This window comes from Vulpes vulpes, chromosome 12 (genome assembly GCF_048418805.1).
Source record: "Vulpes vulpes isolate BD-2025 chromosome 12, VulVul3, whole genome shotgun sequence".
Taxonomy (NCBI): Eukaryota; Metazoa; Chordata; class Mammalia; order Carnivora; family Canidae; genus Vulpes; species Vulpes vulpes.
The window spans coordinates 57,032,979-57,057,189 of record NC_132791.1 but is presented as its reverse complement, the minus strand read 5'-3'; the positions used below and the strand labels follow the sequence as shown (position 1 = coordinate 57,057,189).

Here is a 24,211-nt window from a genome sequence, read left to right as displayed (position 1 = left end):
AGTCACCTTTCAGAAATAAGTGGATCAAAAAAGAGGATAAGTCTCTCTCTGAAAAACCAAAATGATCGTGACTCCGTGGTGTAGCTCCGTCCACACTAAGCAAACGAAGGGAAGCAATGGATTCTACTTTGAAGGAGATACGCAGGCCAACAGTGTCCAGATAACATGTGTGTCTGCAAGTATGCTGGCCAATATCCACGACAGAAAGAACCAGAGAATGATGCCCACTCACATCATGGAAAGTGGATGAACACACAAGACATATCCACATAATGGATATAATGGGTTATTCACCTTAAAAATGAACTAGAACAATGTGCAACAGTACAGATGAATCGTATCATTATAACAGTAAGTGAAAAGAGCAAGTTCCATATAGTACTAAGTCTTTCACTGAAGTAACAGTGATAATAATAAATGGAAAATCCACAGGTGTAATAGAAGAATCTAAAAAGAAAAGAAAACATGGAATTGTGGATTCAAAGTGATGGTTGTGGGAGTGGGGATAGGTGGGACAGCACCATGGGTGGATGCAGTTAATTGTCTTAGTCTCACCTTTCGTTTTTGGTGGTTTTATGGGTGCACGTTATATTATTGAAGATATTTAACTAATAAAAGCAGAATAACAATATGTCATGAAACAAATACTATGAGTAATATAATTGTGTGTACCTGAAAAGGGGACAATATATGCATACATACATACAGAAATGTGTTTGTGTGTAAGTGTATTTTTGAGAGCAGACACAGAGAAGAATCTCTGAAATAAATAAATGCAAGCACCATAGAGCAGACAGATGGTTCTGTTTTGTATTTTCAAAGTCCTAACCCACCTAATTGCAAAGGAGCAGCCCGTGTTTTGATACCTAATTTCACTGGGCCATGAAGTGAAGTTCTAATTTCATTGTTCCATGCAACTCACTTGCATTGATGAACAGAATTTTACCAAATTTTTATTTAAGATGATTTAAGAACAACACCTTCTTTCTTCACAATATGACTACTACATACAACTTTTTAAATACTACTTCTATTTTGGTCAAGAGCAAATTTATAATCAGCTTCACTACAATTATCATCTCTGACCTCTCCCATACTATTTTACTTCTATTTCCAGTCATCAAACATATTTCAATGAGATTATCATGTGTATATTACTGTATTTTCCTCTTAGAAAAAGACAGGAGGGATAATCTTCTAAGTCTATCATTTCTTAAATGAGTACAGATAGTATAAATACTTAGAATTAAAATTTATGGGCTAAATGTTAAATGCATTTGTAATTTTGACAGAAAATTTTAAATTGCTCTCTGTAGAGGATGTATCAATTTTATACTTTTATTAGGAATTTCTGAGTGTCTCTTTCTCAAAACCTTCACTAGTACAGTTTTACATTAGAATTTTGCTCTTATCAAAATGCATAGGTAGAAATGGTATCTTGTAGTTTTATTGTGTGCTTTCTTATTCTAAGTAAGAGTAAGCATGTTTTAGGGTATTTAACAGTTACTGGTATTTCCCTTGTCAACAGTCAGTTCATATCCTGGAACATTTTACTGGATATTTTCTTACTCATTTGTAGAACTGATGTATTAGAAAAACTGGTCTTTGTCTTAGGAGTTGCAAACATTTTTCTCAGTTTATTGTTTGTCTTTTATTCTTGCTTAGAGCAGTTTTCTTTTATTGCCATGCAATTTATATTTTATGTAGCTGAAATTATCAATCTATACCTCATAGCTTTTAGGTAGAGTAACATACTAAATAATACTGTCTGAGATCTAAAACAATATAAAAATTTTCATGATTTTTTTTAACTCCACTGTTTCTTCTATTCACACTTACATCTTTGGTTCATTTATAAGATGAATCTTCAGTTCTGAAGTCATGGTGAATAGGTTATGTTAGCATAGTGGTACAGAGTTAATTTTCATTTTAATGAACAGTAGTGTAGCAAAAATCCACTGACTAAATATCTCATGTATCACTCATGAAAGGCTATAAAACGTATGTTAGAGAGAAAGGTTAAGTTTTTCAAGAATTAGCCCTGTGGCTAATCTTCCCAAAGGCTCCATGGAAAATGGCTGCATCTAAGTGCTTAAATTGGCCAATCCTTGTAGAGGGCTAAGATGACGAATCTGGGCTAGATCCAGTCAGCTGTCAGGTCATGCATCTGCAATCCCAAGGCCTAGACCCCTGAACCCTGATGGACACAAAGAGAATGTTCCCCATTCATGAAGAATGAGGTGAAGAAACCGGTCTGGAGGTCATGGTTCCATATTTTTTCAGCCTTGATCCTATCAGAGGAGAGAAACAATGCTATTTTTGACTACCCAAACTCCAGAGCCAGTGCCAAGATCACTAAACTGGGTGTAATTTTGCCCTTGATGGATTGTAGAGCACTCCCACATAATGCAACAAGTAGAGAGAGAACCATAATCCTGTTGTTGCTGCATGACGCCACGGGTATCTCCCCGTAAATGCAATCTGTGGGATGGGGTGTGTGCTGCCAGGTAATCCTCCTGTGTTCACTCAATGGCTCTGGCTGAGTGAAAACTCAAGAAAATTCAGCAGGTTAGAATCCTGCTCCTGCAGTTTCCAACCCACCTAGCTTCGACAAAGTTACTTAGCTTCTCTGTGCCTCAGTTTCCTCATCTGTACAGCAGGCTAATGACAGCAACCCAACTCACACCACTGTGTGATGACTTAATAAGAAAACCCATCTACAGTGGTGGTTTAAGTGTTGTCTAGAATATATTAAGTGCTCCATCAATATTAACTTTTATTCACATATTTTGGTGCTATCTATACTCTGCTGGTAGCCAGACAAGAAAAATAATTAAAATGCAATGCAAAAAGTGCTGTGGTAGAGGAAAGCACATGACTTATTTGTTACAGGGCAGAAAGTAGGTATGGGTTTAGCAGCCTGGGCTTTTTTATTTAAGGGAGAGAATTTCTGTTTTTTAATTATAATGTTGTAAATTTTTTAAAAAAAGGATTTAAAAATTCTGTGGTTTCTAAATTGCTGACCTAAAAAGTTTTATGTGTTTCCAGTATGTACAATCTCCCTACTTAAACATCAATTTTAATATGTGTTTTCAACAACAGCCAATGAACTTATTATTTATCTTAAAGTTAATACACTTTTGGTAATATGAGTAAAAGAAAGCATTTCTCAGTTTGGGACAGAAGTTTATTTTCCATGGTTTATCAAAGCAGTGCTGGAACAGCAACCAAAGATACTGTGCCAACAAGTTTCATGAGTTTCATGAGCACAAATAAATATATTTGTTGTCACAAATCTCAAACAACTAAATGCTGTGGTAATGGAACAAAGCTGAACACTCCTCAGAATAAATTGCAAACAACTATTTGACATATAAAGAGCCATTGAAGGAAAGCTTTCCAATACAATGGTGCCATTTTCCTTCCTTCCATTTAGGCCAGGAAAGAATAACTACTTTGAAGAATGTTAAAGAAGGTATAGTCTGGAAGAGGAGGATCATGCGAGGACATCTGGCATCTACTTGTGTGTTCTCTGAGTGGACTGAAATTCAAAATAATGTATTTTATCATAAAAATGAAAAATGCTGAACAGCCTTTTATATACAATTTCATATTATACTGATACATGCTACTTCCCTTCCTCATTTAAATTAAATGGATATTTGGATGAATGAATCTTTGAATACAGTAACTGAAAAAAACCTTCTCTTTGGATGTGAAGAAATAGTTTACTCTACCAACGAACCATTTTCCCCACTGCATAACAGAATTAGGATAAGATTTTGGAGCCAAACTGGCCCAGAAGAAATAAGACTTGACTTCAGTATGCCTGAGAGGCTTAACTGAATGTGAAACTCTAAATGAGTTAAAGGGGAAAATAACCAATTCTCCTTTAGACAGACAGACAGGCAGACATGTACACACACACACACACACACACACACAGAAATGAAGGTTTTTTTTTTTTTTCAGAGAACCTATTTTTATTCCCTGTTGAGACCCTGAGTCTCTTCTCTCCATGTAGAAGGGTACAGCAGTGTCAAGGCACAATGAGGTCAGTATCTGCTCCTCACCAAACCACCCCCACCGGCCCCTAGGCCATCACTCTAATGCCAACTGATAAGGAGCTGAGCCAGCCAGCTTTCCTCAGGACGGACAATGGCTTCATGAGAAACACAAACATATTCACAGTAAAATAAGGAGTCTCTATCTTAACCAGGAAGGGGGTGCAAATGGTGGCATCTCAGGCACTGAGGCAGGCGAGGGGATATGGGGTTTGAGGATTAAGGGTCTCCCGCGGTGTGCTGGGGGGCTCTCCTCCCCTCTCTGCATTGACAGTATCTGATCCCAGCCAGGCTGCTTCCCACCTACTGTCCTCTTGAAGTACCGAGGGTGCAGGTACCTCTGAAACCCCCTCAGAAAGCCCAGAAGGGGCTCCTTTGTGTTCCGGGCTCAGTTTCTCAGATCCTCAGTTTCTCAGGAGAATTCACCCAACCAATGATAGAAAACAAAAAGAAGTTTAAATACAGATGCTCAGGCATGTGTTTCAGACATTAAATCAGGAGATGAATGCCATCCCACCATTCTTTTTCATTTTAGTATAAGCTATGTATATCTAAACTTAAATTTTCAGCAGAACAAGCCTTTCAGGATAAGACTTTAGTTACAAAAATATCCCAATGAACAATCAGAAGACAGTTCTTTCTTTTAATAGATAGCGAAGGTCCCAGACCTCAGAAGTATTACCTGCTGATGATCAAAAAGGAGCAATGATACAAAGATTTTAAAATGTCAAACTGCACTTAATATTTATGCTCTTTGTCTTTGAATGGTAACCAGAGCAAAATAAGATTATTAAGAAAATGAAAAAAAATCAGATGAAGAAAAAATTCCCATAACAGAACACTGGCATCTTTCCAAATACAACTTTCACTCTGGCCCCACATTTTACCTGCTTTTTGGACATTCAACCCAAGTCAAGGAAATTAACATTATACAGCATAGTCCCAATTACTCAACACATATATTTAGGAGCTTGCAGTATAGCAGGTTCCAGGCTTGGGGATACAGCGATAACAAGACAGAGTTTTTGTGATCAAGGATTTTACCCAAGTGTTGGGAGTAAGATGGTCAAACAACAGATATACAAAAACAAAAATAAAAAAACAAAAACAAAAAACCCCAGAGTAACACAATTTTTTAAAGTTAATAAACTTACTTTGCTGCTAATGCTGCCACCATTTCCCCCAAATCACTAGGATTCAAAACACTGGTTACCTTTCTTATTTCTGAATAGACTCAGAAACTTAGAGACTGAACAAGATTTTAGAGAATTTCATTGCGGCAGGAACAGAAATCTAGTATGTGCCATAAGAGAAACAGAACGGGCATCATTTTCATGTAAATTTTCCAATACTACTATATTTTATGCTCACATTGTAATTCACATAATAAACTAAAATATCTTACCTTTGACAGTTGGTCAAAAGTAACTGCTATGTTTACCTTTTTATTTAGGGTGAATACTAAGTTTAAATTTATGTCAACATTTTTATACTGACACTGTATGAACCATATATAAATGGAAGATAATTCAAAGCTGTCACTGAGTGTAGCAATAGTTTACAGTCTTTCCAGATACATTATGCTACCAATTACTTTAAATAGTTTTATTTAAGGAAATACCACTTGATCTTTTAATAAAAGAACACTAATACTTAAGGAAAATTGCTAATAGTTACTTTTAAGACATATCCGAATAAATTGGACTTACACATAAAGTAAAGACTTTATAAAACCTTAAGCTTTCAAATTCTAATCACCACTTCTTCCAATTCTCCTATTCCCCACCAATCTCAAATATTAAATCACATAATTCTTTCTGGGCAATGGCTAAATGGATTTGGCTGCCTGGGCAGGAAGTAAGGAAGGAGAGGACTGGATTCAGGCTCTGGGTGGTGCCTCCATTACATCAACAGCCCCCTTTTCTAAAGAACACAGACAAGTGTGAATAAAGAGTTGCACTGTCTCTCTCCAAACTCTGCCTTGGCTCTATATGTTGTTTTGATGAAATGTGATGTGGAAAAGGCTCATTCTATTTTCAACTAAGAAGAAATACATTGTTTGATGATTAATGGAAATGTCACAACCACTTTCATCAGTCAGTGGCTGTGCCTTCTCACCTACAATCAAACACTGTCTTTTTCCTAAGTCTACCACCCTTGGATCTAGTCTGGATAATATTTCAGAAGTAAAAAGTGAATCGGAATGACAAAAAGTTGAGCCATAGAATCAACTCCAAAAGAAGCCAGGAAGGAAAATACAAGAAGTAGCAAAAATAAAGCAATATAATCTGGACCCATGTCCCCAACTTGCTGGTCCAATTCCCGTGTTTTTGTAGATAATTTTCCCATCTTCCAAGTATTTTTCTTAACCTTTCCAATATAAGCAGACTTTGAGGGAGCACGAAATTAAGTTGAAGTTATGTAAAATGTATATAATTATGAAGATTAATTTAGAGAAGAACAGAAAAACAGTAGGGCAAATAGAAAATATAGAATGATACGTGTCCCCTGAGTTCATAAAATTATGATTTCTGATGTTGGAACCATAGCATGTATACCAATGCCTCTACCTCCTGTCCAATTAAATAGTTCATATTCTTGTTTGTCTTCTATAGATTTTACCTTTTTTTCTCTGTTTTTTTTCTACAGAGAGGGACAAAACTTTTTATAACAAAGCAACAACAACAAACTCAAATTGTGGCCTTTTTGGAAATGGAAAGAACGGAAGACTTAATTAAAGACGATTTTAGCTACTGAAGGCAAACGGGCCTAAATAAATTTGTGACAATTTCTTCACAGGAAGTATTTATAATATGTATTTGCTACTTTTACTGTACTCAACTCAAAAAATGCTCCCAGATAAGATCATAGTGGGCATTAAGAGATCAAGTTCAGATTTACTGAATTTCCCATATAAATTCAGATTCACATTTTTCCAGCTCAGGTAAGCCAGACTGCCAAAATAAATTTCTGAAATAAATTTTTTTCTAAACTTTGAGTAGATAAAGACTACTTATGTCACAAAAAATGAAAACAGATATGGTATTTGTCTTAAGAAAACTACCTTGATTGGAATAAAATGATTTAAGTAATCATTCTAAAGATAAACATTATACTTCAATACTAGTATAAGTATCAACATTATTCTAAATATACATATTAGGAAAGCTAGACACCCTTTAGAAACTTTTTAAATTTTGTAATAATGATAAAGCTTTTGATCACATATAAATAGAACAAGTGATTTTATTTTATATGAGGAAACTTATGGAGTTTCCACTGTAAAATTATATCCAATTCACATTCAATATTATGATCACATTCCAGAAAATTATTAATTTTCTGGTATCTTTATTTGAGTAAGCTATTCTTTCACAGAATACCTGTTGTGGTAATTTCCAAATTATCTGAGTCAATTATACTGATTTTTTAATTTGGCAGCCAGCAAAGAAACAGTATTCAATACAAAATTCAAGATATTTATTTAATAATATAGAAACAGAGTAGCAACTTCTAATGCATCATTTTATGCAAGATACTGCACTTCACTCAGAATTTTAATCTTTTATATAATTTTGTAAGTGAAATGGAAAACACTTCATAAAGGAAAAATACAAATGGCTGGATCACTCCCATTCCCACTACAACAGAGGAACTGAGACAATAAACTCCTTGTAAAAATGTTAACTGGCTTTTTCCAAATCAAACCCATTAAATACACAAACTGATACAAAACCACTCTAACATCTATCCCCTTATTTTCACATTAAAATGAAGAACTGCAATTATGATTAAATTCTTCAAAATTCAAACTGAAGTTAGGACTTCCTTGGATTCAGCATCATCAGGAGACATGTGCCTCAAAGTACAGACACTCACCTTCACATTTCTGAGTAGTTTCACTCTGCTTGTGACCAGCAGGGCATTTGCATTCAAAAGAACCCACTGTGTTGATGCAGTTTCCTCCCTGGCATATCCCAGGAATAGCTTGGCATTCATCAACATCTGCAAGAAGAAAGCACTGTGAACACAGAAACCACTAATTTCCAGAATATCTATACTTCTTTAATGTAATGCACAGAAAAGTTTCAGTGGTTCTCAAGAGAATGGGATAAGGAGAATTGGGACCACTTTGTGTATATATATATATATTATATATATAGATATATAATATATATATTATATAAATCATGTATAAGGGTGCCTGGGTGGTTCAGCTGGTTAAGCGTCTGTCTTCAGGTTGTGATCCCAGGGACCTGGGATCAAGCCCCAAGTTGGGCTCCCTGCCAGTGGGAAGTCTGGGGCTCCCTGCAGACTCCAGAAGAAGTCTCCTTCTCCCTCTCCCTCTGCCCCTTCTCCTGCTCATTCTCTTTTCTTACTCACACTCTCTCTCTAATAAATAAAATCTTAAAAAAAATAAATCATGTATATATCTCATTTTCATTTGTTTTCTTTTTGAATCTTATTTTGAAAATCCATCCCTGTTGTTATGTGGACAACCAATCTCTTGCTTAGATTTGCTGCAGAACACTTCTGGATGTGTTCACCCTCCTGGTGATGGGTATTCAGTATATACCCAACTTCCTGCCACCAACTTCTCGCCACTTCAGTGCATGATACAATGAAAGTCTCTACAATGTCTCTCCATGGAGCTGAGTATCTATGGACTGAAAACTCAGAGAGACGTTTCATCCCTTTGCTGTAGACCCAGGGCAGAATTTCCATATCACAGAGTATATATACACCCAATATGAATAAACACTGCCCAATGTCAAATGCCTTCATACCACCAGCAATCCACACATCTATGAGTAGTTCACACATCTTTATTGTCCATGAGGATTCTTGTGTTTTCTTTTCTCTTCTAATAGGTGATATCCAAAACCCTAATTTTCTTTTTGGTCTAATCATTATAAAGGGATATTAAGTTCAATTTTCACTTCTCTAATTATTAATTACTATGCATGTTACACTTTAGATTTCTTCATCTGAAAGTTGTCTGTACCTCTTAAACACTGGTATATTAAATTTGTCATATTCTTTTTTTCCAATTTTTATTTAAATTCTAATTAGTTAACATACAGCTTAGTTTCAGGTGTAGAATTAAGTAATTCAACACTTCCATACATCACCCAGGTGCTCAACACATATGCTCTCCTTAACTCCTGTACCATATTTCAACCCATCTCTCCACCCACTTCCCCTCCAGTAACTACCAATTTGTTCTCCAGAGTTAAGAGTCTGTTTCTTGGTCTTTTTTCATTTGTTCATTTGTTTTGCTTCTTAAATTCACATACGAGTGAAATAATATGGAACTTATTTTTTTCTGAATGACTTATTTTGCTTAGCGTGATACTCTTTAGCTCCATCTACATGATTACAAATGGCAAGATTTCATTCTTTTTGATGGCTAATATTCCACTGTGTGTATGTATGCATGTGTGCATGTGTGTCTGTGTGCCTTCTTTATCCATTCATCAGTTAGTGGACATTTGGGCTGTTCCATAATTTGGCTATTGTTGATAATGCTGCTATAAACATTGGGGTACATGTATCCCTTCAAATGAGTAGGTCATATTCTTATCTGAAATTAAGAAATGTTAAAAGAAGTTCTTCAGGAGGGGTGCTTGGGTGGCTTAGTGGGTTAAGCATCCAAATACTGATCTCAGTTCAGGTCTTGATCTCAGGGCTGTGACTTCAAGCCCTATGTTGGGCTCTACATCAGGTATGAGGTCTACTTAAAAAAAAGTTCTTCAGGAAAAATAAAAATGAGATGGAAATTATGGTCTATGCAAAAAAAAACCCTAAAAAGCACTGAAAATAGTAAACATGTTGATATATTTAAAAGATCTATTTCTTAATTTTATTTATTTTTTTAAAGATTTTATTTATTTATTCATGAGAGACACAGAGAAAGAGAGAGGCAGAAGCACAGGCAGAGAGAGAAGCAGGCTCCTTGCAGGTAGCCAGACGTGGGACTCGATCCCAGGTCTCCAGGATCACACCCTGGGCAAAAGGCAGCACTAAACCGCTGAGCCACCCGGGCTGCCCTTTCGTAATTTTAAGTAAAGATAACTGGCTGTTGAAAATAGCAACAGTAAAATAATAATGTATTTTAAGGATTATAAAATTCATAGAAGTAAACAGTATAATGACAATAGCATAAAGGATTAAATGGGAAAAAAAAGGATTAAATGGGGAAAGAGTACTATCATAAAATTATTACAAGTGAAGTGGCATAATATTATTTGAATATAGACTATAGTAAGTTAAATATGTAAAGACAAACACTAAATTTTGTAATTTTAAATAAAATTAACATTTTATAATGTTAAAGAGGTAGAGCTAATGATCCAATTATGGAGATAAGATGAAATACTAAAATATACCCACTCTAATGGATGCAGGAAAAGAGGAGTAAAGAATAGATGGGACAAGAAATAGATATAAACTCAATAATGTTGATAATCACAGGAAATGTACATGGTATTAGCAACTCAAAAAGGCTGAGATTATCATATTTTATTTTCAAAAAGATGTAATTTTATATTGCTTACAAGAAACCCACTCTGACACAGATAGCTTAAAAAGTAAAAGGATGCAAAGATGCATCATACACTCAATCAAAGAAGAGCTGAAGTGACTAAGTTAATATTGTACAAGGTATTCATCAGAACAAGAACTATTACCAGGGATAAAGATGGATATTTCATAATGACAAAGGGGTCAATTCATTAAGAGAACATAATAATGCACAACATGTGTATGCTGATTCTAAAATGTTAAGCACCCAGAACAAAAAGTGACAGAGCTGAAAAAGGAAAGACAAATCCACACTTAGAGTTGGACATTTCCATATTCCTTAGTATCTAACAGAAAAAGTAGATTGGAAATCAGCAAGGATACATAAGACTTGAACTATACTTTGAACCACCTTGTCCTAGTTGGCATTTATAGAACACCCCACCCAACTTTGGCAGGATATATGCTATTTTCAAGTGCACATGTACTATTTAACAAGACAGACTATATTCTGAGGCCATGTAAAAAGGCTCATTAAACATAAAAAAAATAAAATCATGTATATAGTATGTTCTCTAAGTACAACAGAGTTAAAATAGAAGTGATGATAAAAAACATCTGGAATATTCTCAAACATTTGGAATTTAGACAATATACTCTGAAATAATCCATGGTTCAAAGAAAAAATCACACAGAAAATGAGAAAACAGCATATTAAAATGTGTGGGATGCAGCTAGAGTGGTGCTTAGAGATAAATATGTAGCATTAAATGCTTTTTTTTACAAAAAGAACAAAGTCTAAAAATGGTCACCTAAATTTTTATATAGAGAAATTTAAAAAAGAAGAGCATATTAGGGCAGCCCGGGTGGCTCAGCAGTTTAGCACTGCCTGCAGCCCAGGGCATGATCCTGGCGACCCAGGATTGAGTCCCGTGTCAGGCTCTGCATGGGGCCTGCTTCTCCCTCTGCCTGTGTCTCTGCCTCTCTCTCATAAATAAATAAAATCTTAAAAAAAAATAAGAAGAAGAGCATATTAAACCTAAAGTAGACAGAAGCAAGAAAATAACAATAATAAAATAGTACAACTATCAAACAACAGAGATAATCACTACAAAATCTGGTTCTCTGGAAACAGAAGTAAAACTGATTAGATCTGTCAAGAATGATCAAGAAAAAGGAGAGAAAAAGTGAAAGACTAATATTAAGGAATAAAAGCAGGCATGTCAATACAAATTCTACAGAAATTTAAAAGATCAAAGGAAATAGTATGAACACCTTTATGGCACTAAATTCAACAATTTAGATAAAGTACACAAATTCTTTGAAAGACAGAACTACCAAGGCTCACTCAAGAACAGATCATCTGAAAATGCCTACATTTATTAAACTTAATTTAATTCATACTTTAAAATCTCTACACAAAGAAAACTTCAGGCCTAGGTGGCTTTCCTATTGAATCCTTTCAAATATTTAAGGAAGAAAATTACCAGTTGTGCAAAAATTCTTAGGAAAAAGAGAAGAGGGGACGTCACCCTGACCCAAAATATAGGGAAATACATTGCAAGAAAAGAAAAAAAAAAACACAATAATATATTTTTGGAACAGGCATACAAAAATTCTTAGCAAGGCAACTTTATCAATATATTGAAAAATTAATACATCATGACCAAGTGAGGCTAGTCCCAGGAACTTAAGGTTGCTTCAACATTCAAATATAAAGCAATACAATGCATTATATTAACATGTTGGCTAAGAGAAAACACACGATCATATCATAATGTGAAAAGACAAGTGACAAATCTCACCACTCATTCATGATTTTAAAAATCTCAGTAAACCAGGAATACAAGGGAACTTCCTCAAGTAGATAAAGAGCCTGTACGAAAAAATGCAGCTAACAAACTGTAGAGTATTGAGAAAATTCTTTTGATTTAGAGTTTTTGAGTCTGTCATTTTATACCTATGTAAATTTCCCTTAATTTCTCTCTCTGTAAAAGGTAATACTATTTCAGTATAATGTTATGAGAAATAAACAGGGTATATAAAAATATAAGCTATGCAAATTTATGTTAGCTATTAAAACTGACAGGCTAAGATACTTATTAATATATCTTTAATTATGAAATACTCTAAGCTCATTGTAGTAACCATAAAGATAAACAGATATCATCGATATAAGCTAGCAGTCTGTTCTTTATGACTTGTATTCATGAACACATTCAGAGCATTAGTCTGTTATGTAACAAGAATAAGATCACACTCTATGTGTTGTTTTGCATCTTGCTTTTTTTAATTAAAAATCTTCAGCGAATACATCTGTAATTTGGTATACATTGATTTGCCCTATTATTTTGGTCAGTCCACAAGCTTGGTGTATCTTAGAGTATGTAAATTAAAGAATTTAAGCCAACAAAAGAGCTTAGCATCTTTATTATTTCTTCCTCACTTTATCTGTCTATAAAAAATTACAACAGTCCAAAGTGCTTTATATTGAAATTAAAGTGGATGTCATTGTCTTATTAAAGGATATCTGATCCAAACAAAAAACAACTAGAATGAAATATATAACAAGAAATTTATATACCAAACTTTAATTCAGAACATTTCAAACCACATTACTTTTAAAATGTACTACATTTCCACCCTCATTACCATGTGGTATAAAACATCTCTAGAAACCTCTTTTACTGGCAGATAAATCAGAGAAAGAGTATCATGATATAAGCTGAAAAACGAGGCCAAACCTATAAATCCCTTAATACTATTCATAAAATCTTTGACTACATATTTAGTAGATTCAGTAATTTTTCAAAGGAAAAAGCAAACCGACTTTATGGAGCTTATTTTGTAATTGCCTAAAAAGTATTTTCCTAGAAGGAAAAATAAAACCTTTATTTTTGAAGTATCCTAGACTACGCAGCCATACAAAATTAATTTCTTTTGGATAGATCAAGTTAATTACTAAAATGAAAAAAAAAATTTAAAGAAATCTTGTAGAAATAATCACCTGAATCTAGAAATATACAAAAGTGCTCTCTATAAAAACAAAAAAGTCAAGCCTCAGACCTTTAAACTACAAGACTTTCTATATTTTCAAAGTGCCAGCATAAGCAACTACTAATGTCTCATTAGTTTTCCACTGTCCTGATTATACAGATGTGTTTCTGTTCATTCCTTCAGCTCAAGTACAAATTATTTTTTTTAAATGTTGAACAACTTCAGATCACACAGAGGGATTTTAGAGGATAAGGCTAAATCTTTCTTTTTTTCTCAAATTATTGTTTAAATTCCAATTAGTTAACATACAGTGTAATTAGCTTCAGGTTTAGAATTCAGATCAATCTTTTGAAACATTCTACAATCACTTTAGTGTATGTCTATTAATTAAGGTTATAAATACTGTAACAAGGTAATGGTAATTAAATATTATTTTTAGTTCACATTAAAATGTGAAAAATATGTGCAGTGGTACAGGCATATGAAGATGGTTCATTTAATTTATATAGGTGAGAACTAAGGACCAATTTTATTACTATACATTTAATAGCATGTTTTGTTTTTTTTTTTAACTTTGCCAGTCACAAAATTAGATCCATTTTTAAAATTTAAGTTTTCCTTCCTATGCTCCATAGATATTCACACATTACCTGTATTTCTATGAAAATGAATGTCCTGTTATGGACAGCAACTGATGAATAGATCTGTCTCTACCTGGAATCCAAGAAGTATGGGCTATTCTACGACGATTCAACATGCTTTGATTCAGCCAGAAAACCTTCCATGTATTCACAAAATTCAATTACTAAATAAGTGATCATTGCAAACAAGAAAACATTATTAAATTATGACCTGCAGGATGATGGAATAAAAAGAAAAAAGCATGCTTCTCTGTCTCAATCTTCCTCACCTCATAAGAGATAAATCCATGGTCTCCTTCTCACTTGTCTGACTTTGTTCATTTGGGCAATTCTTCCTTGAAGCATGTTCACTTGCCTTTTCCAAATGTTTTTCTATCTTTTTAAAACAGATTTGAAAGAAATTTCTATAGAAAATACTTCCTGGTTCCCAGTCAACAAACTGTCTCCCATTTTTCAACTTTCAGGTTGGGGTGTAACCTAAGGTTACACCCTCTACTCTGTTCTTTCAGATACACACTCTCTGAGATGCTCACCAGTGGTTTCAAATTCCTCTCAGGATCTCATAGGAGACTCCTCTAACACACGAGCATTCTCTGCTTCTCCAAAAGGAAATCCACAACCTCTGAAGAGCCTTTCAGAATACTGATACTCAGAATAAATACTCAGAAGACTCACTCTGTTCCAATGATTTTGCAACAGTTGCAGGTGTTCATTACTGTTTTCAACTGGGGGGTAGTAGACTTTTATTTCAGAGTATCTGGTTTTCTATTATTTATTATTAGTTTTTCTTCAGTTACAAGAAGGAGAATATTCTGCTATCTTTAAGAGTTGTGATGAGCACGGGGTGCTGTATGGAAGTAATAAATCACAACTGAAACTAATAATATTACACTGTATGCTAACTAACTGGAATTTAAGTAGAAACTTAAAAAAAATAAAGTGTATCAGAATGGGCTTGCTCTTAAATCAATGAAACTGCACTATGTATAATCGGTCTTTCAAGGAACATCTTCTTGATTAAGAAGATATAAGCATTTACAAACACATGTGTAGAAGCATATGGGAATAGCTGCAATACCTATCGCACTACAACCACATTGTCTATAAACTGTTGTCCAAATAACATCTTCTTTCATTAAGATGTATGTTTGTTAAGTGTAAAAGTATATAGGAATATCCCTATGCTTACCTCATTGAAGTTTCACTGTCCATAAGGTGTCTTTCAAGTAACATCTTTCATTAAGATATAATACACAACACACTCATGTATCACCCACATGTTATTTAAAAGAGAGAGTGAATTTCTACAATTAATTATGTTTTAAGTAAATTTTTTGGATTGTATAGGGATGGCCTTTTTTCCATGCATAAATAATAGAAGTTAAACTTTATAACGATCTAGTTAATTAGATCAATGTAGACAGCCCAGATAAATGTGTCTTTAATAATTTATACTAATCAAATGAACCAAATCGCCTTTCCATTTTGGAGCTATATAGAAGGCATGGAAATACGTTTGTACTGAAGGCATCTTCCTTCTAGTCTACCACTGAAGGGATGACCCATGCCTGCTTGGGTTCAGGTGAGGTTCAACTTCTCTACATTTTTCATGTGCAACCTGAGTAAATGAGTTAGATATTTCTGAACACTGTAATCATTTGAAAAGAATACACACCAGTATTGGTTTGGCAGGGACTGATTTAGGGTCTGTACTGTTTCTTGCCCTGTGTCCTAGCTATATCCTGACTCTGTCACAGAGGTCTGATTTCCTGTGCCTCTCATATTGCATGGAATAGAGGGGAGGCTCAACATCAGTCTATTACTATTGACCAGGATAAAGCAAAAGATGCAATTTAATGAGCAAATTTCTTCTGCTATCTTTTCAGTTTGGGAAATGGTTGGAATAGTTTAAAAGACTCCTAAAAATCAAATAACAAATTAGTAACTGCAAATTTTAATATATTTGTAAATATTTTAGATGTACCCTGTTCATTTAAAAATCTAAAAGACTCAAAGCACTAACACTAAATATCTTTTTAATTAGATTCATGAAGCCTGTACAGATTAAAAGAGTAAGAAACTATAAGAAAATAATACAACAGACCCATATAGCAGCTTGTGACATATTTAGTTTGTATATATTCTTCAAAAAGGGCTTAATGCCACTTTTTAAACCTTTAATTCACTCATTTTATGACAGCTTAAATTAAGGCCTGTAGTAGTTAACTCTGGATATTAACAAAATGAAGAAAGTACAAAACTAAATGTGAGTTAGTCCTGGCCACATGGGGAGAGAAAGGAAATGGCTCTCAATAGGCAAGAAGTCATGAATCGTCATAACTGAGCAGCCAGGACCCTAGGAATATGCATCTCTCTTGACAGTGTTCACCTAAGTCCAGAAAGATACCATGGCAACAAAGATAAAAAAATGTACTGGTGTCTTCACAGCTTTATTTAAGTATCATCTTAATTTTCATGTAAGTATCCACTTAAGCATCATCATAAAAACAGATTCATGACTTAATGGATCTTATGCTCTCACTAGAGGAAAGTAAAAGCAATAAAGACAATAAATAAGCAAGTATATCAGACAGTGATATGTGCTATAAACAAAAAGTATTACCTCAGTAAATATACTCAGTATTAATCTAGTAGATCTATACAGTACTTTCTCTTTAATGGGAATCTGTATAATTTTATGGAAATCTATATATAAACAGTTATTCTGTTTATTACAAGATCATATTTCACATCCTCTGAAGCCACAGATAAGGTAATTCACTAATTGAATCAACTACAGAATAACAGTATGTTTAGAACTGCAGAAATGTCCTTTCTTGGCTAACACAAACCAGGTTTTAGAACCAATCTTAAGCTATTTGCAGTCATCTTCTATACATCTGAAATTTATTTTTAACTCTACAAAAATTTTCAATTATACTATCAAATAGATTACTATTACTTTAAAAAGTATGACATGTATGTATCATGTTTTATCGTTGTTGGCTTTTTTTTCATGCCATGTATCTTCCAAATCAACTTGGCAGAGTATTTGGGAAACAGTCTAGGAATTTAAAGGGAAATGAAATCACGTTAAGATGCAGTCTTAAAATAGCCTGAACTGAGGATTAGTATTTAATTGAGAGGCCTCTGACTATGCCATGATTTTGAAATAAAGCAGAACTTTTTAAACTTACTTTTCCAGATAGTTTAACCATGTGGCAAGTTTCATTTTGCTCCTATTGCTGTATTTATCCATTATATTTTTAGGCAAATGGAACTGAAAACTTATCTTCACTGCATAAACAAAATCAAATAAATAAGCCTTCAGACATTACTAAATCCTGAAGGGTATTTGGGAAATTTGAGATCAGATCCTACATTTAATAACTTTGTTCAGAAAAACTAGGCCTCTCTGACAAAACATAAAGGTAAAAAAAAATAAGCCTAAATGCTGATGTAGAAGATGAGGACAGTCAGTAATTGGGATGTTTTGGTTGAAGTTAAGAGCTTTTCTCAAACTGGACTATTTTTACAAAATAGTGGTTTTTGGAAGGATATTAATCTTAATCCCATTTATTAATTCAAAAGATAGTTACTGAGTATCTACCACATGTTAGGCAGTCTTCCAGATGCCTCAGAGACGTTAGTGAATAAAACAGATTTATGACCTAATGGATTCTTGCACTCTTGCTGGTGGGAAAGTAAAATCAATAAAAATAATAAATGACCAAGTATATCAGAAAGTGATATGTGCTATAGAATAAACAGAAAGCATTACCTTAGTAAATCCAGTAGATCTATATAGTATTTTATATCTAATAGGAATCTATGTAAATTATATAAATTTTATGGAAATCTATATCTAATCTACGAAAGCTATGGAGTATGGTGAATACTATATACTATATGGTATATCTTCTATAAAAATTACTTCATCAGAAACTATAAAATCAGACCAGCAGTCATTCAAAGATATAGGATTTTATTACTCATAGAAAACAGCAAATTAAAAATGACATTTATATGGTTTCCATATTAGGTCTGACCTGTGACAGATAATAAGCCAACAGACAAAACACGAAACCATTAAAAGTCCATAGCTGACATGTTGTTCATCCCTTGGACATCCCTACAGTTCTGATTTGAAGAGTTTTGATAGACACCAATTTTTGACATTAACTTTTACAAAACTACAAAACTAACAAAAATCTTTAGAGGCTACTTTCAGAGATAATGTTTACCAAATTATGTAGTGTACCTAAATGATTATTATTCAGTGAACTGAAGCTATATGCAGGCTTTCCACATATAATTCTCATTTGGGTTTTTAGGACACTGGACTGGAATTCTGCAATATGCCATTTATGGGTGTGATACTGGTCACTAACATCAATATGAAAGACCTCAGGAATCTAACTTTGTAAATGATTTCATAATAACAAATAAACCCAACTCCTCATGTCTCATATATGAATAATATCATTTCTCTGAATAATACAAAAGTCGTTTCCCATTTTCCTGTGATCCTAGTGCCATGAGAGAACTCATTATAGAGCTATTTCCAAACTCTAAAAATGGGTTTAATATACATATGATATCAGAGAAGTAGCCAAAAAAAGAGTAAGAATTGTGGTGGCTGCAAATTAATTAAAATAATTACCCAGTAATGGCTGCAAATTAATAAAAATAACAATTTTTGACTACTTGGGGCGGAATCTACTACTGTAGCAACCGAGGGCCCCAATCTAGCCCTGATACATAAAATATACACCAGGATGTGGCAGGGAGATCAGATTGCAAGCAACTAGATATAAACTCTTCAATAACCTCATTCAAGGACAGAATTTACACTTTCCCTCTACAGTTACTATTAATAACAATGCCGGACAGTTCTCTTCTTCCTCCTACCTGAGCCCAGATCTCATATCTTGAATAAGAATATAAGAAAGAGAAAAATTTTCTTCTGAATATTTCCACTTACATAGTTTGAGGGGTTGTGGTAAGGAGCATGTAGTGCCTCCCAGAGGAAGATCTGGGAGTGGTGTCTCCTCAGATTATATGAGATATTTTAATCAATTTTTAAAAAATTTTCCTCAGTGTTCATAGAAATTCCTCCCTTCCCCATTTATGTCAAGACCTGAAAAATAAATGTTCATTAGGTGGCTAATAACAAGGTCGTCTCTAGTGAGGCTCGCTAATAAGGTCCCTCTTAGAAATGGTAGGAGTTTGAATGGTACTAGGTATTCATGGCAGATCCTCTGAGTTCAGTGAAAGGAGACCCACACATGGTGAGTCTGTGCACACAGGCAGATGACAAACTCACCTTGGCAAGCTCCAGTGCGGATGTTGGGGATAAAGCCCCTTCGGCAGGGCTGAGGCTGGGCAGGACACATCTCACAGGGGTGGCCCCAGGCCCGTCCAATGGTGGCACAGCACAGGGTCTTAGTGCAGACGATGCCTGTCAGCTGCCCCTGGCACATCTGGTTGTTGACCTGAGTGAAACAAGGGCCTGTCCTGTAATCTGGAATGTGAAAGAAGATGGAAAGACAGGTTTTATGACTGACGATACACCAATCTTATACCAGTAGCTCCAAATACATAAAACAGAGGCTATTTCTTCTGACTCAAGTGTCTAAAGACAAAAGGCTGGAAAGCTTCATTTTGAAAATTCCTAATTTTTCAATCATGAGGAGTGCATTAGGAGACTTCAATGTATTTTACACTAGACACTGTAAACGGGTGGCTCAAGGACTGTGTCTGGGACACAGATGTGTTTTCTTGGCCTGAATAATGTTCTGAAAGAATTTAAATTAGTAGCCAACATTTTTAAATTGGGAAATTTCACATGAAATTTCTATTTCTGGCTTTTCTTGAAAAGTTGGAAGATCTGGCCATGCTAGATCTGCCATTCTACATGGCAGTGGGGAAGGGAAGTGTGTCCTTCTCCATGCTACCAAGCCCTAGTACCCCTTATCTCAGCAGTCTCCACTTATATTCCTCACCTGCACACTGGTGGCACCTGCTTTCAGGACTCCTCTTTACCTAGCAAAGATTTTCTTTCCTGACTGAGTGGACACGAGATCAGAAAAAATCAAAGAGAACCAATATTTGAGCAGTCTAGTAGGTCTGTAAACACTAAGTTCTAACAGTTTGATTTTTGTATCCGTGTAAGTCTGTTTAGTTCTATGTGTAGTTCAGCTAGGAAGACTGTGCAATAAAGCCTACTGTCATGAATTCTTTCTAAGTTACTATCGTACAATCTCTGTACTCTAAAAGAGGACTGTACCATTGTACAGCTCTGTTATGATGAGGAGGAAAACATCAGCAAATGCTAAATTGGCAGACTTCTATGAAAATGAAAGATGATCTTTTGGGACTGTTGCATTCTAAAAATGTTGCTCATGGACCAGCAATATATGCATCACCTGGGAGGTGGTTAACCATGCACACTTGGGCCCCACCCTAGATACAATAAACTAGAATCTACATTTTAACAAATTATTCAGGAGATTTATATACCTTCAAGATTAAGGAGGATTTATCTAGACTCCAGGCAACTGAAAGCTGGCATTCTGACTCTAGCTCTTTTTCTCCTATAATCTACTTCAGTGAACCTTTTAGATGATCAGTATTTACTCTTTTAAGCAGAACTGAATCATTAACCAAACAGTGTTTAATTTCAGTGCGGCTGTTGCTGTTTTGAGAGACACAGGAAATTAGAGAAAGGTTAGTTTCATGAAGACTAATGAAACAATCCACATTTGTTTTAAAATTATAACAGAAATATGTGGAAAGGGTTTGTTCCTCCTTTCGCAGAGCCTGTATGAATACAGCTTATTAACTCTTGGGAATGTAAAATGATAGTCAGGATTTCCTGATAAGCCTCATGCAAATGACATAATTCCATTTGAAGGGGAAAGCCAGAATAAGTTTATTTCAGATTTCCAAGAACAAAACAATCTCACATTCAAAGAAAAAAGAGTCAATAACGTTGGTAAGATTTTTATGAAAAATGCACTGGGAAAAAGCAAACTTGGATATGATTTAACATTCAAAAAGCTAAGCTAGAAAAACTTTGATATCATCTAAATGCTATCACGTAACAAAAACACAACTTCAAACCACATAAAACTTTCATTCTGTTTTTAAACAAAGAGTAAGGCTTTCCCATATAAAGGAAAAGAATATTTTTGAAGTGTAACATAAAGAAAAAAATCTAAAATAGGTAACATTTTTAGCAAGCTGGTGTAACATTCTGTTACTCTGCAGCTGAACTTCAACAAAAATAGCTCGTTTTAATCCCTTACATAAGAACAACAGATGTGTTGGCTGCAAATCACGTTTCTGAAAAAGACAATCTTTGCAGTATATGTGTAGATATGTTAGCCTTATAAACAAGGTTGCGTCCCACAGCACAAATTGCCAGGTTGTAAATTTTTTAAACCTATTTATTGTTCTTTACACAATCATTTTTTTGCTATTTTAGATAAATATTAGACTCACAATAAATTAAATCAAGTTCTAAACAAGTGGGAAAAGTCTGTTTTTCACACACAAAAAAATAAAACCTTTATTGATCTATAATTCTTGCATACACAGCTATGTTCCCAGTCTGCACACTTCTAGGATTCCATACCCTCTCTCATAAGTAAACCAACTTCTCAGGATATTCATTTCTCTGCTAACTACAACACCTTCCTAAAATTATGTCCTCTCAGGCTAGTATCTTTGGAGAAGAATATCTGGGCAAGGATAGCTGTTTTGTCCTCTGAAATGATCTTTCCATGTTTTGAAGGCTCTAATTAAGCCAACCCCAGACTTCCCCTCCTGGGGAAAGAGTTTACCATTCCTATTTCTCTTGCCTGCACAGTACTTGCCTCCTTACAGACTGTGCTCAATCTATTTTCTTTTATCATTATACTTTGCCTCCTGGCAAGTATAATCAGTTGTGCAACTGATGAGTTTAAATGTAAAACTATGGTGTCACAGGAATCCCTGGGTGGCTCAGTGGTTTGGTGCCTGCCTTTGACCCAGGGTGCAATTCTGGAGTCCCGGGATCGAGTCCCACATCGGGCTCCCTGCATGGAGCTTGCTTCCCCTCTGCCCGTGTCTCTGCCTCTCTGTGTATTCATGAATAAATAAATAAAATCTTTAAAAAAAACTATGGCGTCACCTACTTATTCAAGAATTACTAACATAAAATATGAACAAATCAGTGAAAGGAGATTTAAATATTTCTGGTAAGATTAAAACATCCTGTCCCAAACTTGGCTAGCATTTTAATTATGGTCAAAGAGCCCTAAAATAATTTAATGTTACTGACCATGCATTCTTGTCATCAAGATTTCGGCGTGGGTAAAATATTATCATATACCACACAACCCATTTGTAGTCAAGGACATCCTCACAACATGTTAGCAAAATATAAAAGAAAATAACTGCTTATCACTTGGGTATGATGGAACCAGTGGGTTGGAAACAAGTAAATTCCTCATTACTAAGTGACTACATGGCCAATAAAATGTTAAAAACTAGCCTGTGAAACACAAATACTTTTATTTTGATTTTCTAATATGGAAGTGCAATATAGCAGTTTTTAAATAATTTCAGAGGTAGAGTTCAGTGATTCTTTAGTTGCATGTAACACCCAGTGCTCCTTACATCAGTGCTCTCCTTAATGCCCAACACCCAGTTACCCTAGTCCCTCACCTCCTTCCCCTCCAGCAACCCTCAGTTTGTTTCTTACGATAAAGAGTCTCTTATGGTTTGCTTCCCTCTCTGATTTTGTCTTGTTTTATTTTTCTCTCCTTTCCCCTATGATCCTCTGTTTTGTTTCTTAAATTCCATTTTTGAGTGGAAATCATATACTAATGGTCTTTCTCTGACTGACTTATTTTGCTTAGTATAATACCATCTAGTTCCAACCAGGTCCTTGCAAATGGTAAGTCAGAATGGCTAAAACGAACAAGTCAGGAAACAACAGGTGTTGGGCAGCATGCAGAGAAAAGAGACCCCTTGTACACTGCTGGTGGGAATGTAAGTTGGTGCAGCCATTCTGGAAACTGTTATGGAGGTTCCTCAAAAAGTGAAAAATAGAGCTACCCTGCAGCCCAGCAATTACACTACTAGATATTTACCCAAAGATATAAACATAGTGATGCAATATAGCATCTTGTTTTTTACAGTTCCACTTTTATTCACATTAAGCAGGTGATGCAATGAGAAAACTCATCAAAAACTGGCTCCTTGCTGCTGTTTTTTCAAACAACTTCATTATGATATATAACATATATTCACCTGTTGGGACACATGGTGGCCACCTGTTGGGACACATGGTGGCTCAGCAGTTAAGCGCCTGCCTTCAGCCCAGGGTGTGATCCTGGAATCCCAGGATCGAGTCCCACATCGGCCTCCCCACATGGAGCCTGCTTCTCTCTCTGCCTGTGTCTCTGCCTCTCTCTCTCTCTCTCTCTCTGTGTGTGTGTGTGTGTCTCTCATGAATAAATAAATAAATAAAATATTTTTTAAAAAATTAAAAAATATATATATTCACCTGTCTTCATTGTACAATTCAATAATTTTTATGTACAGCCATCACCACAATCCAATTTTATAACATTTGTATCCCCCAACCCCCACAAGAACAAACCCTCATGCCCGTTTCTAGCCTCAGTCAACCACTAATCTTTCTGTCCCTATAAATTTGGCTTTTCTGGACAATACACATAAATGGAATCATGTAATCGGCGGTCTTTTCCATCTGGCTTCTTTGACTTAGCAAGATGTTCTTGAGGAACATCCGTGCTATAGTATGTGTCAGTATTTCAATCCCTTTTACTGCTGAATAGCATAGGGATACAACACATCTGCTAACCAATTAGTGGCCATTTGCTGGGTTGTATTGGGGAATTAATGTTTAACCTCTTAAGAAACCAACAAAAGGTTTTTCCAAAGTAGCTTCACCATTTTATATTCCTATCAGCA

The 24,211-nt window shown here is 34.9% G+C and overlaps 1 protein-coding gene across 1 annotated transcript in view; it reads right to left on the bottom strand.

Moving 5' to 3' along the window:
* FBN2 (fibrillin 2) overlaps positions 1–24,211 on the bottom strand; it is a 238,935-nt gene that overhangs the window by 152,212 nt on the left and 62,512 nt on the right. The window contains exons 6-7 of the mRNA XM_072728645.1: positions 19,551–19,748; positions 7,944–8,069 (exon numbers count right to left, since the gene is read on the bottom strand). Of these exons, the coding sequence (XP_072584746.1) occupies positions 7,944–8,069; positions 19,551–19,748 (324 nt within the window). The remainder of the gene's footprint in view (positions 1–7,943; positions 8,070–19,550; positions 19,749–24,211) is intronic.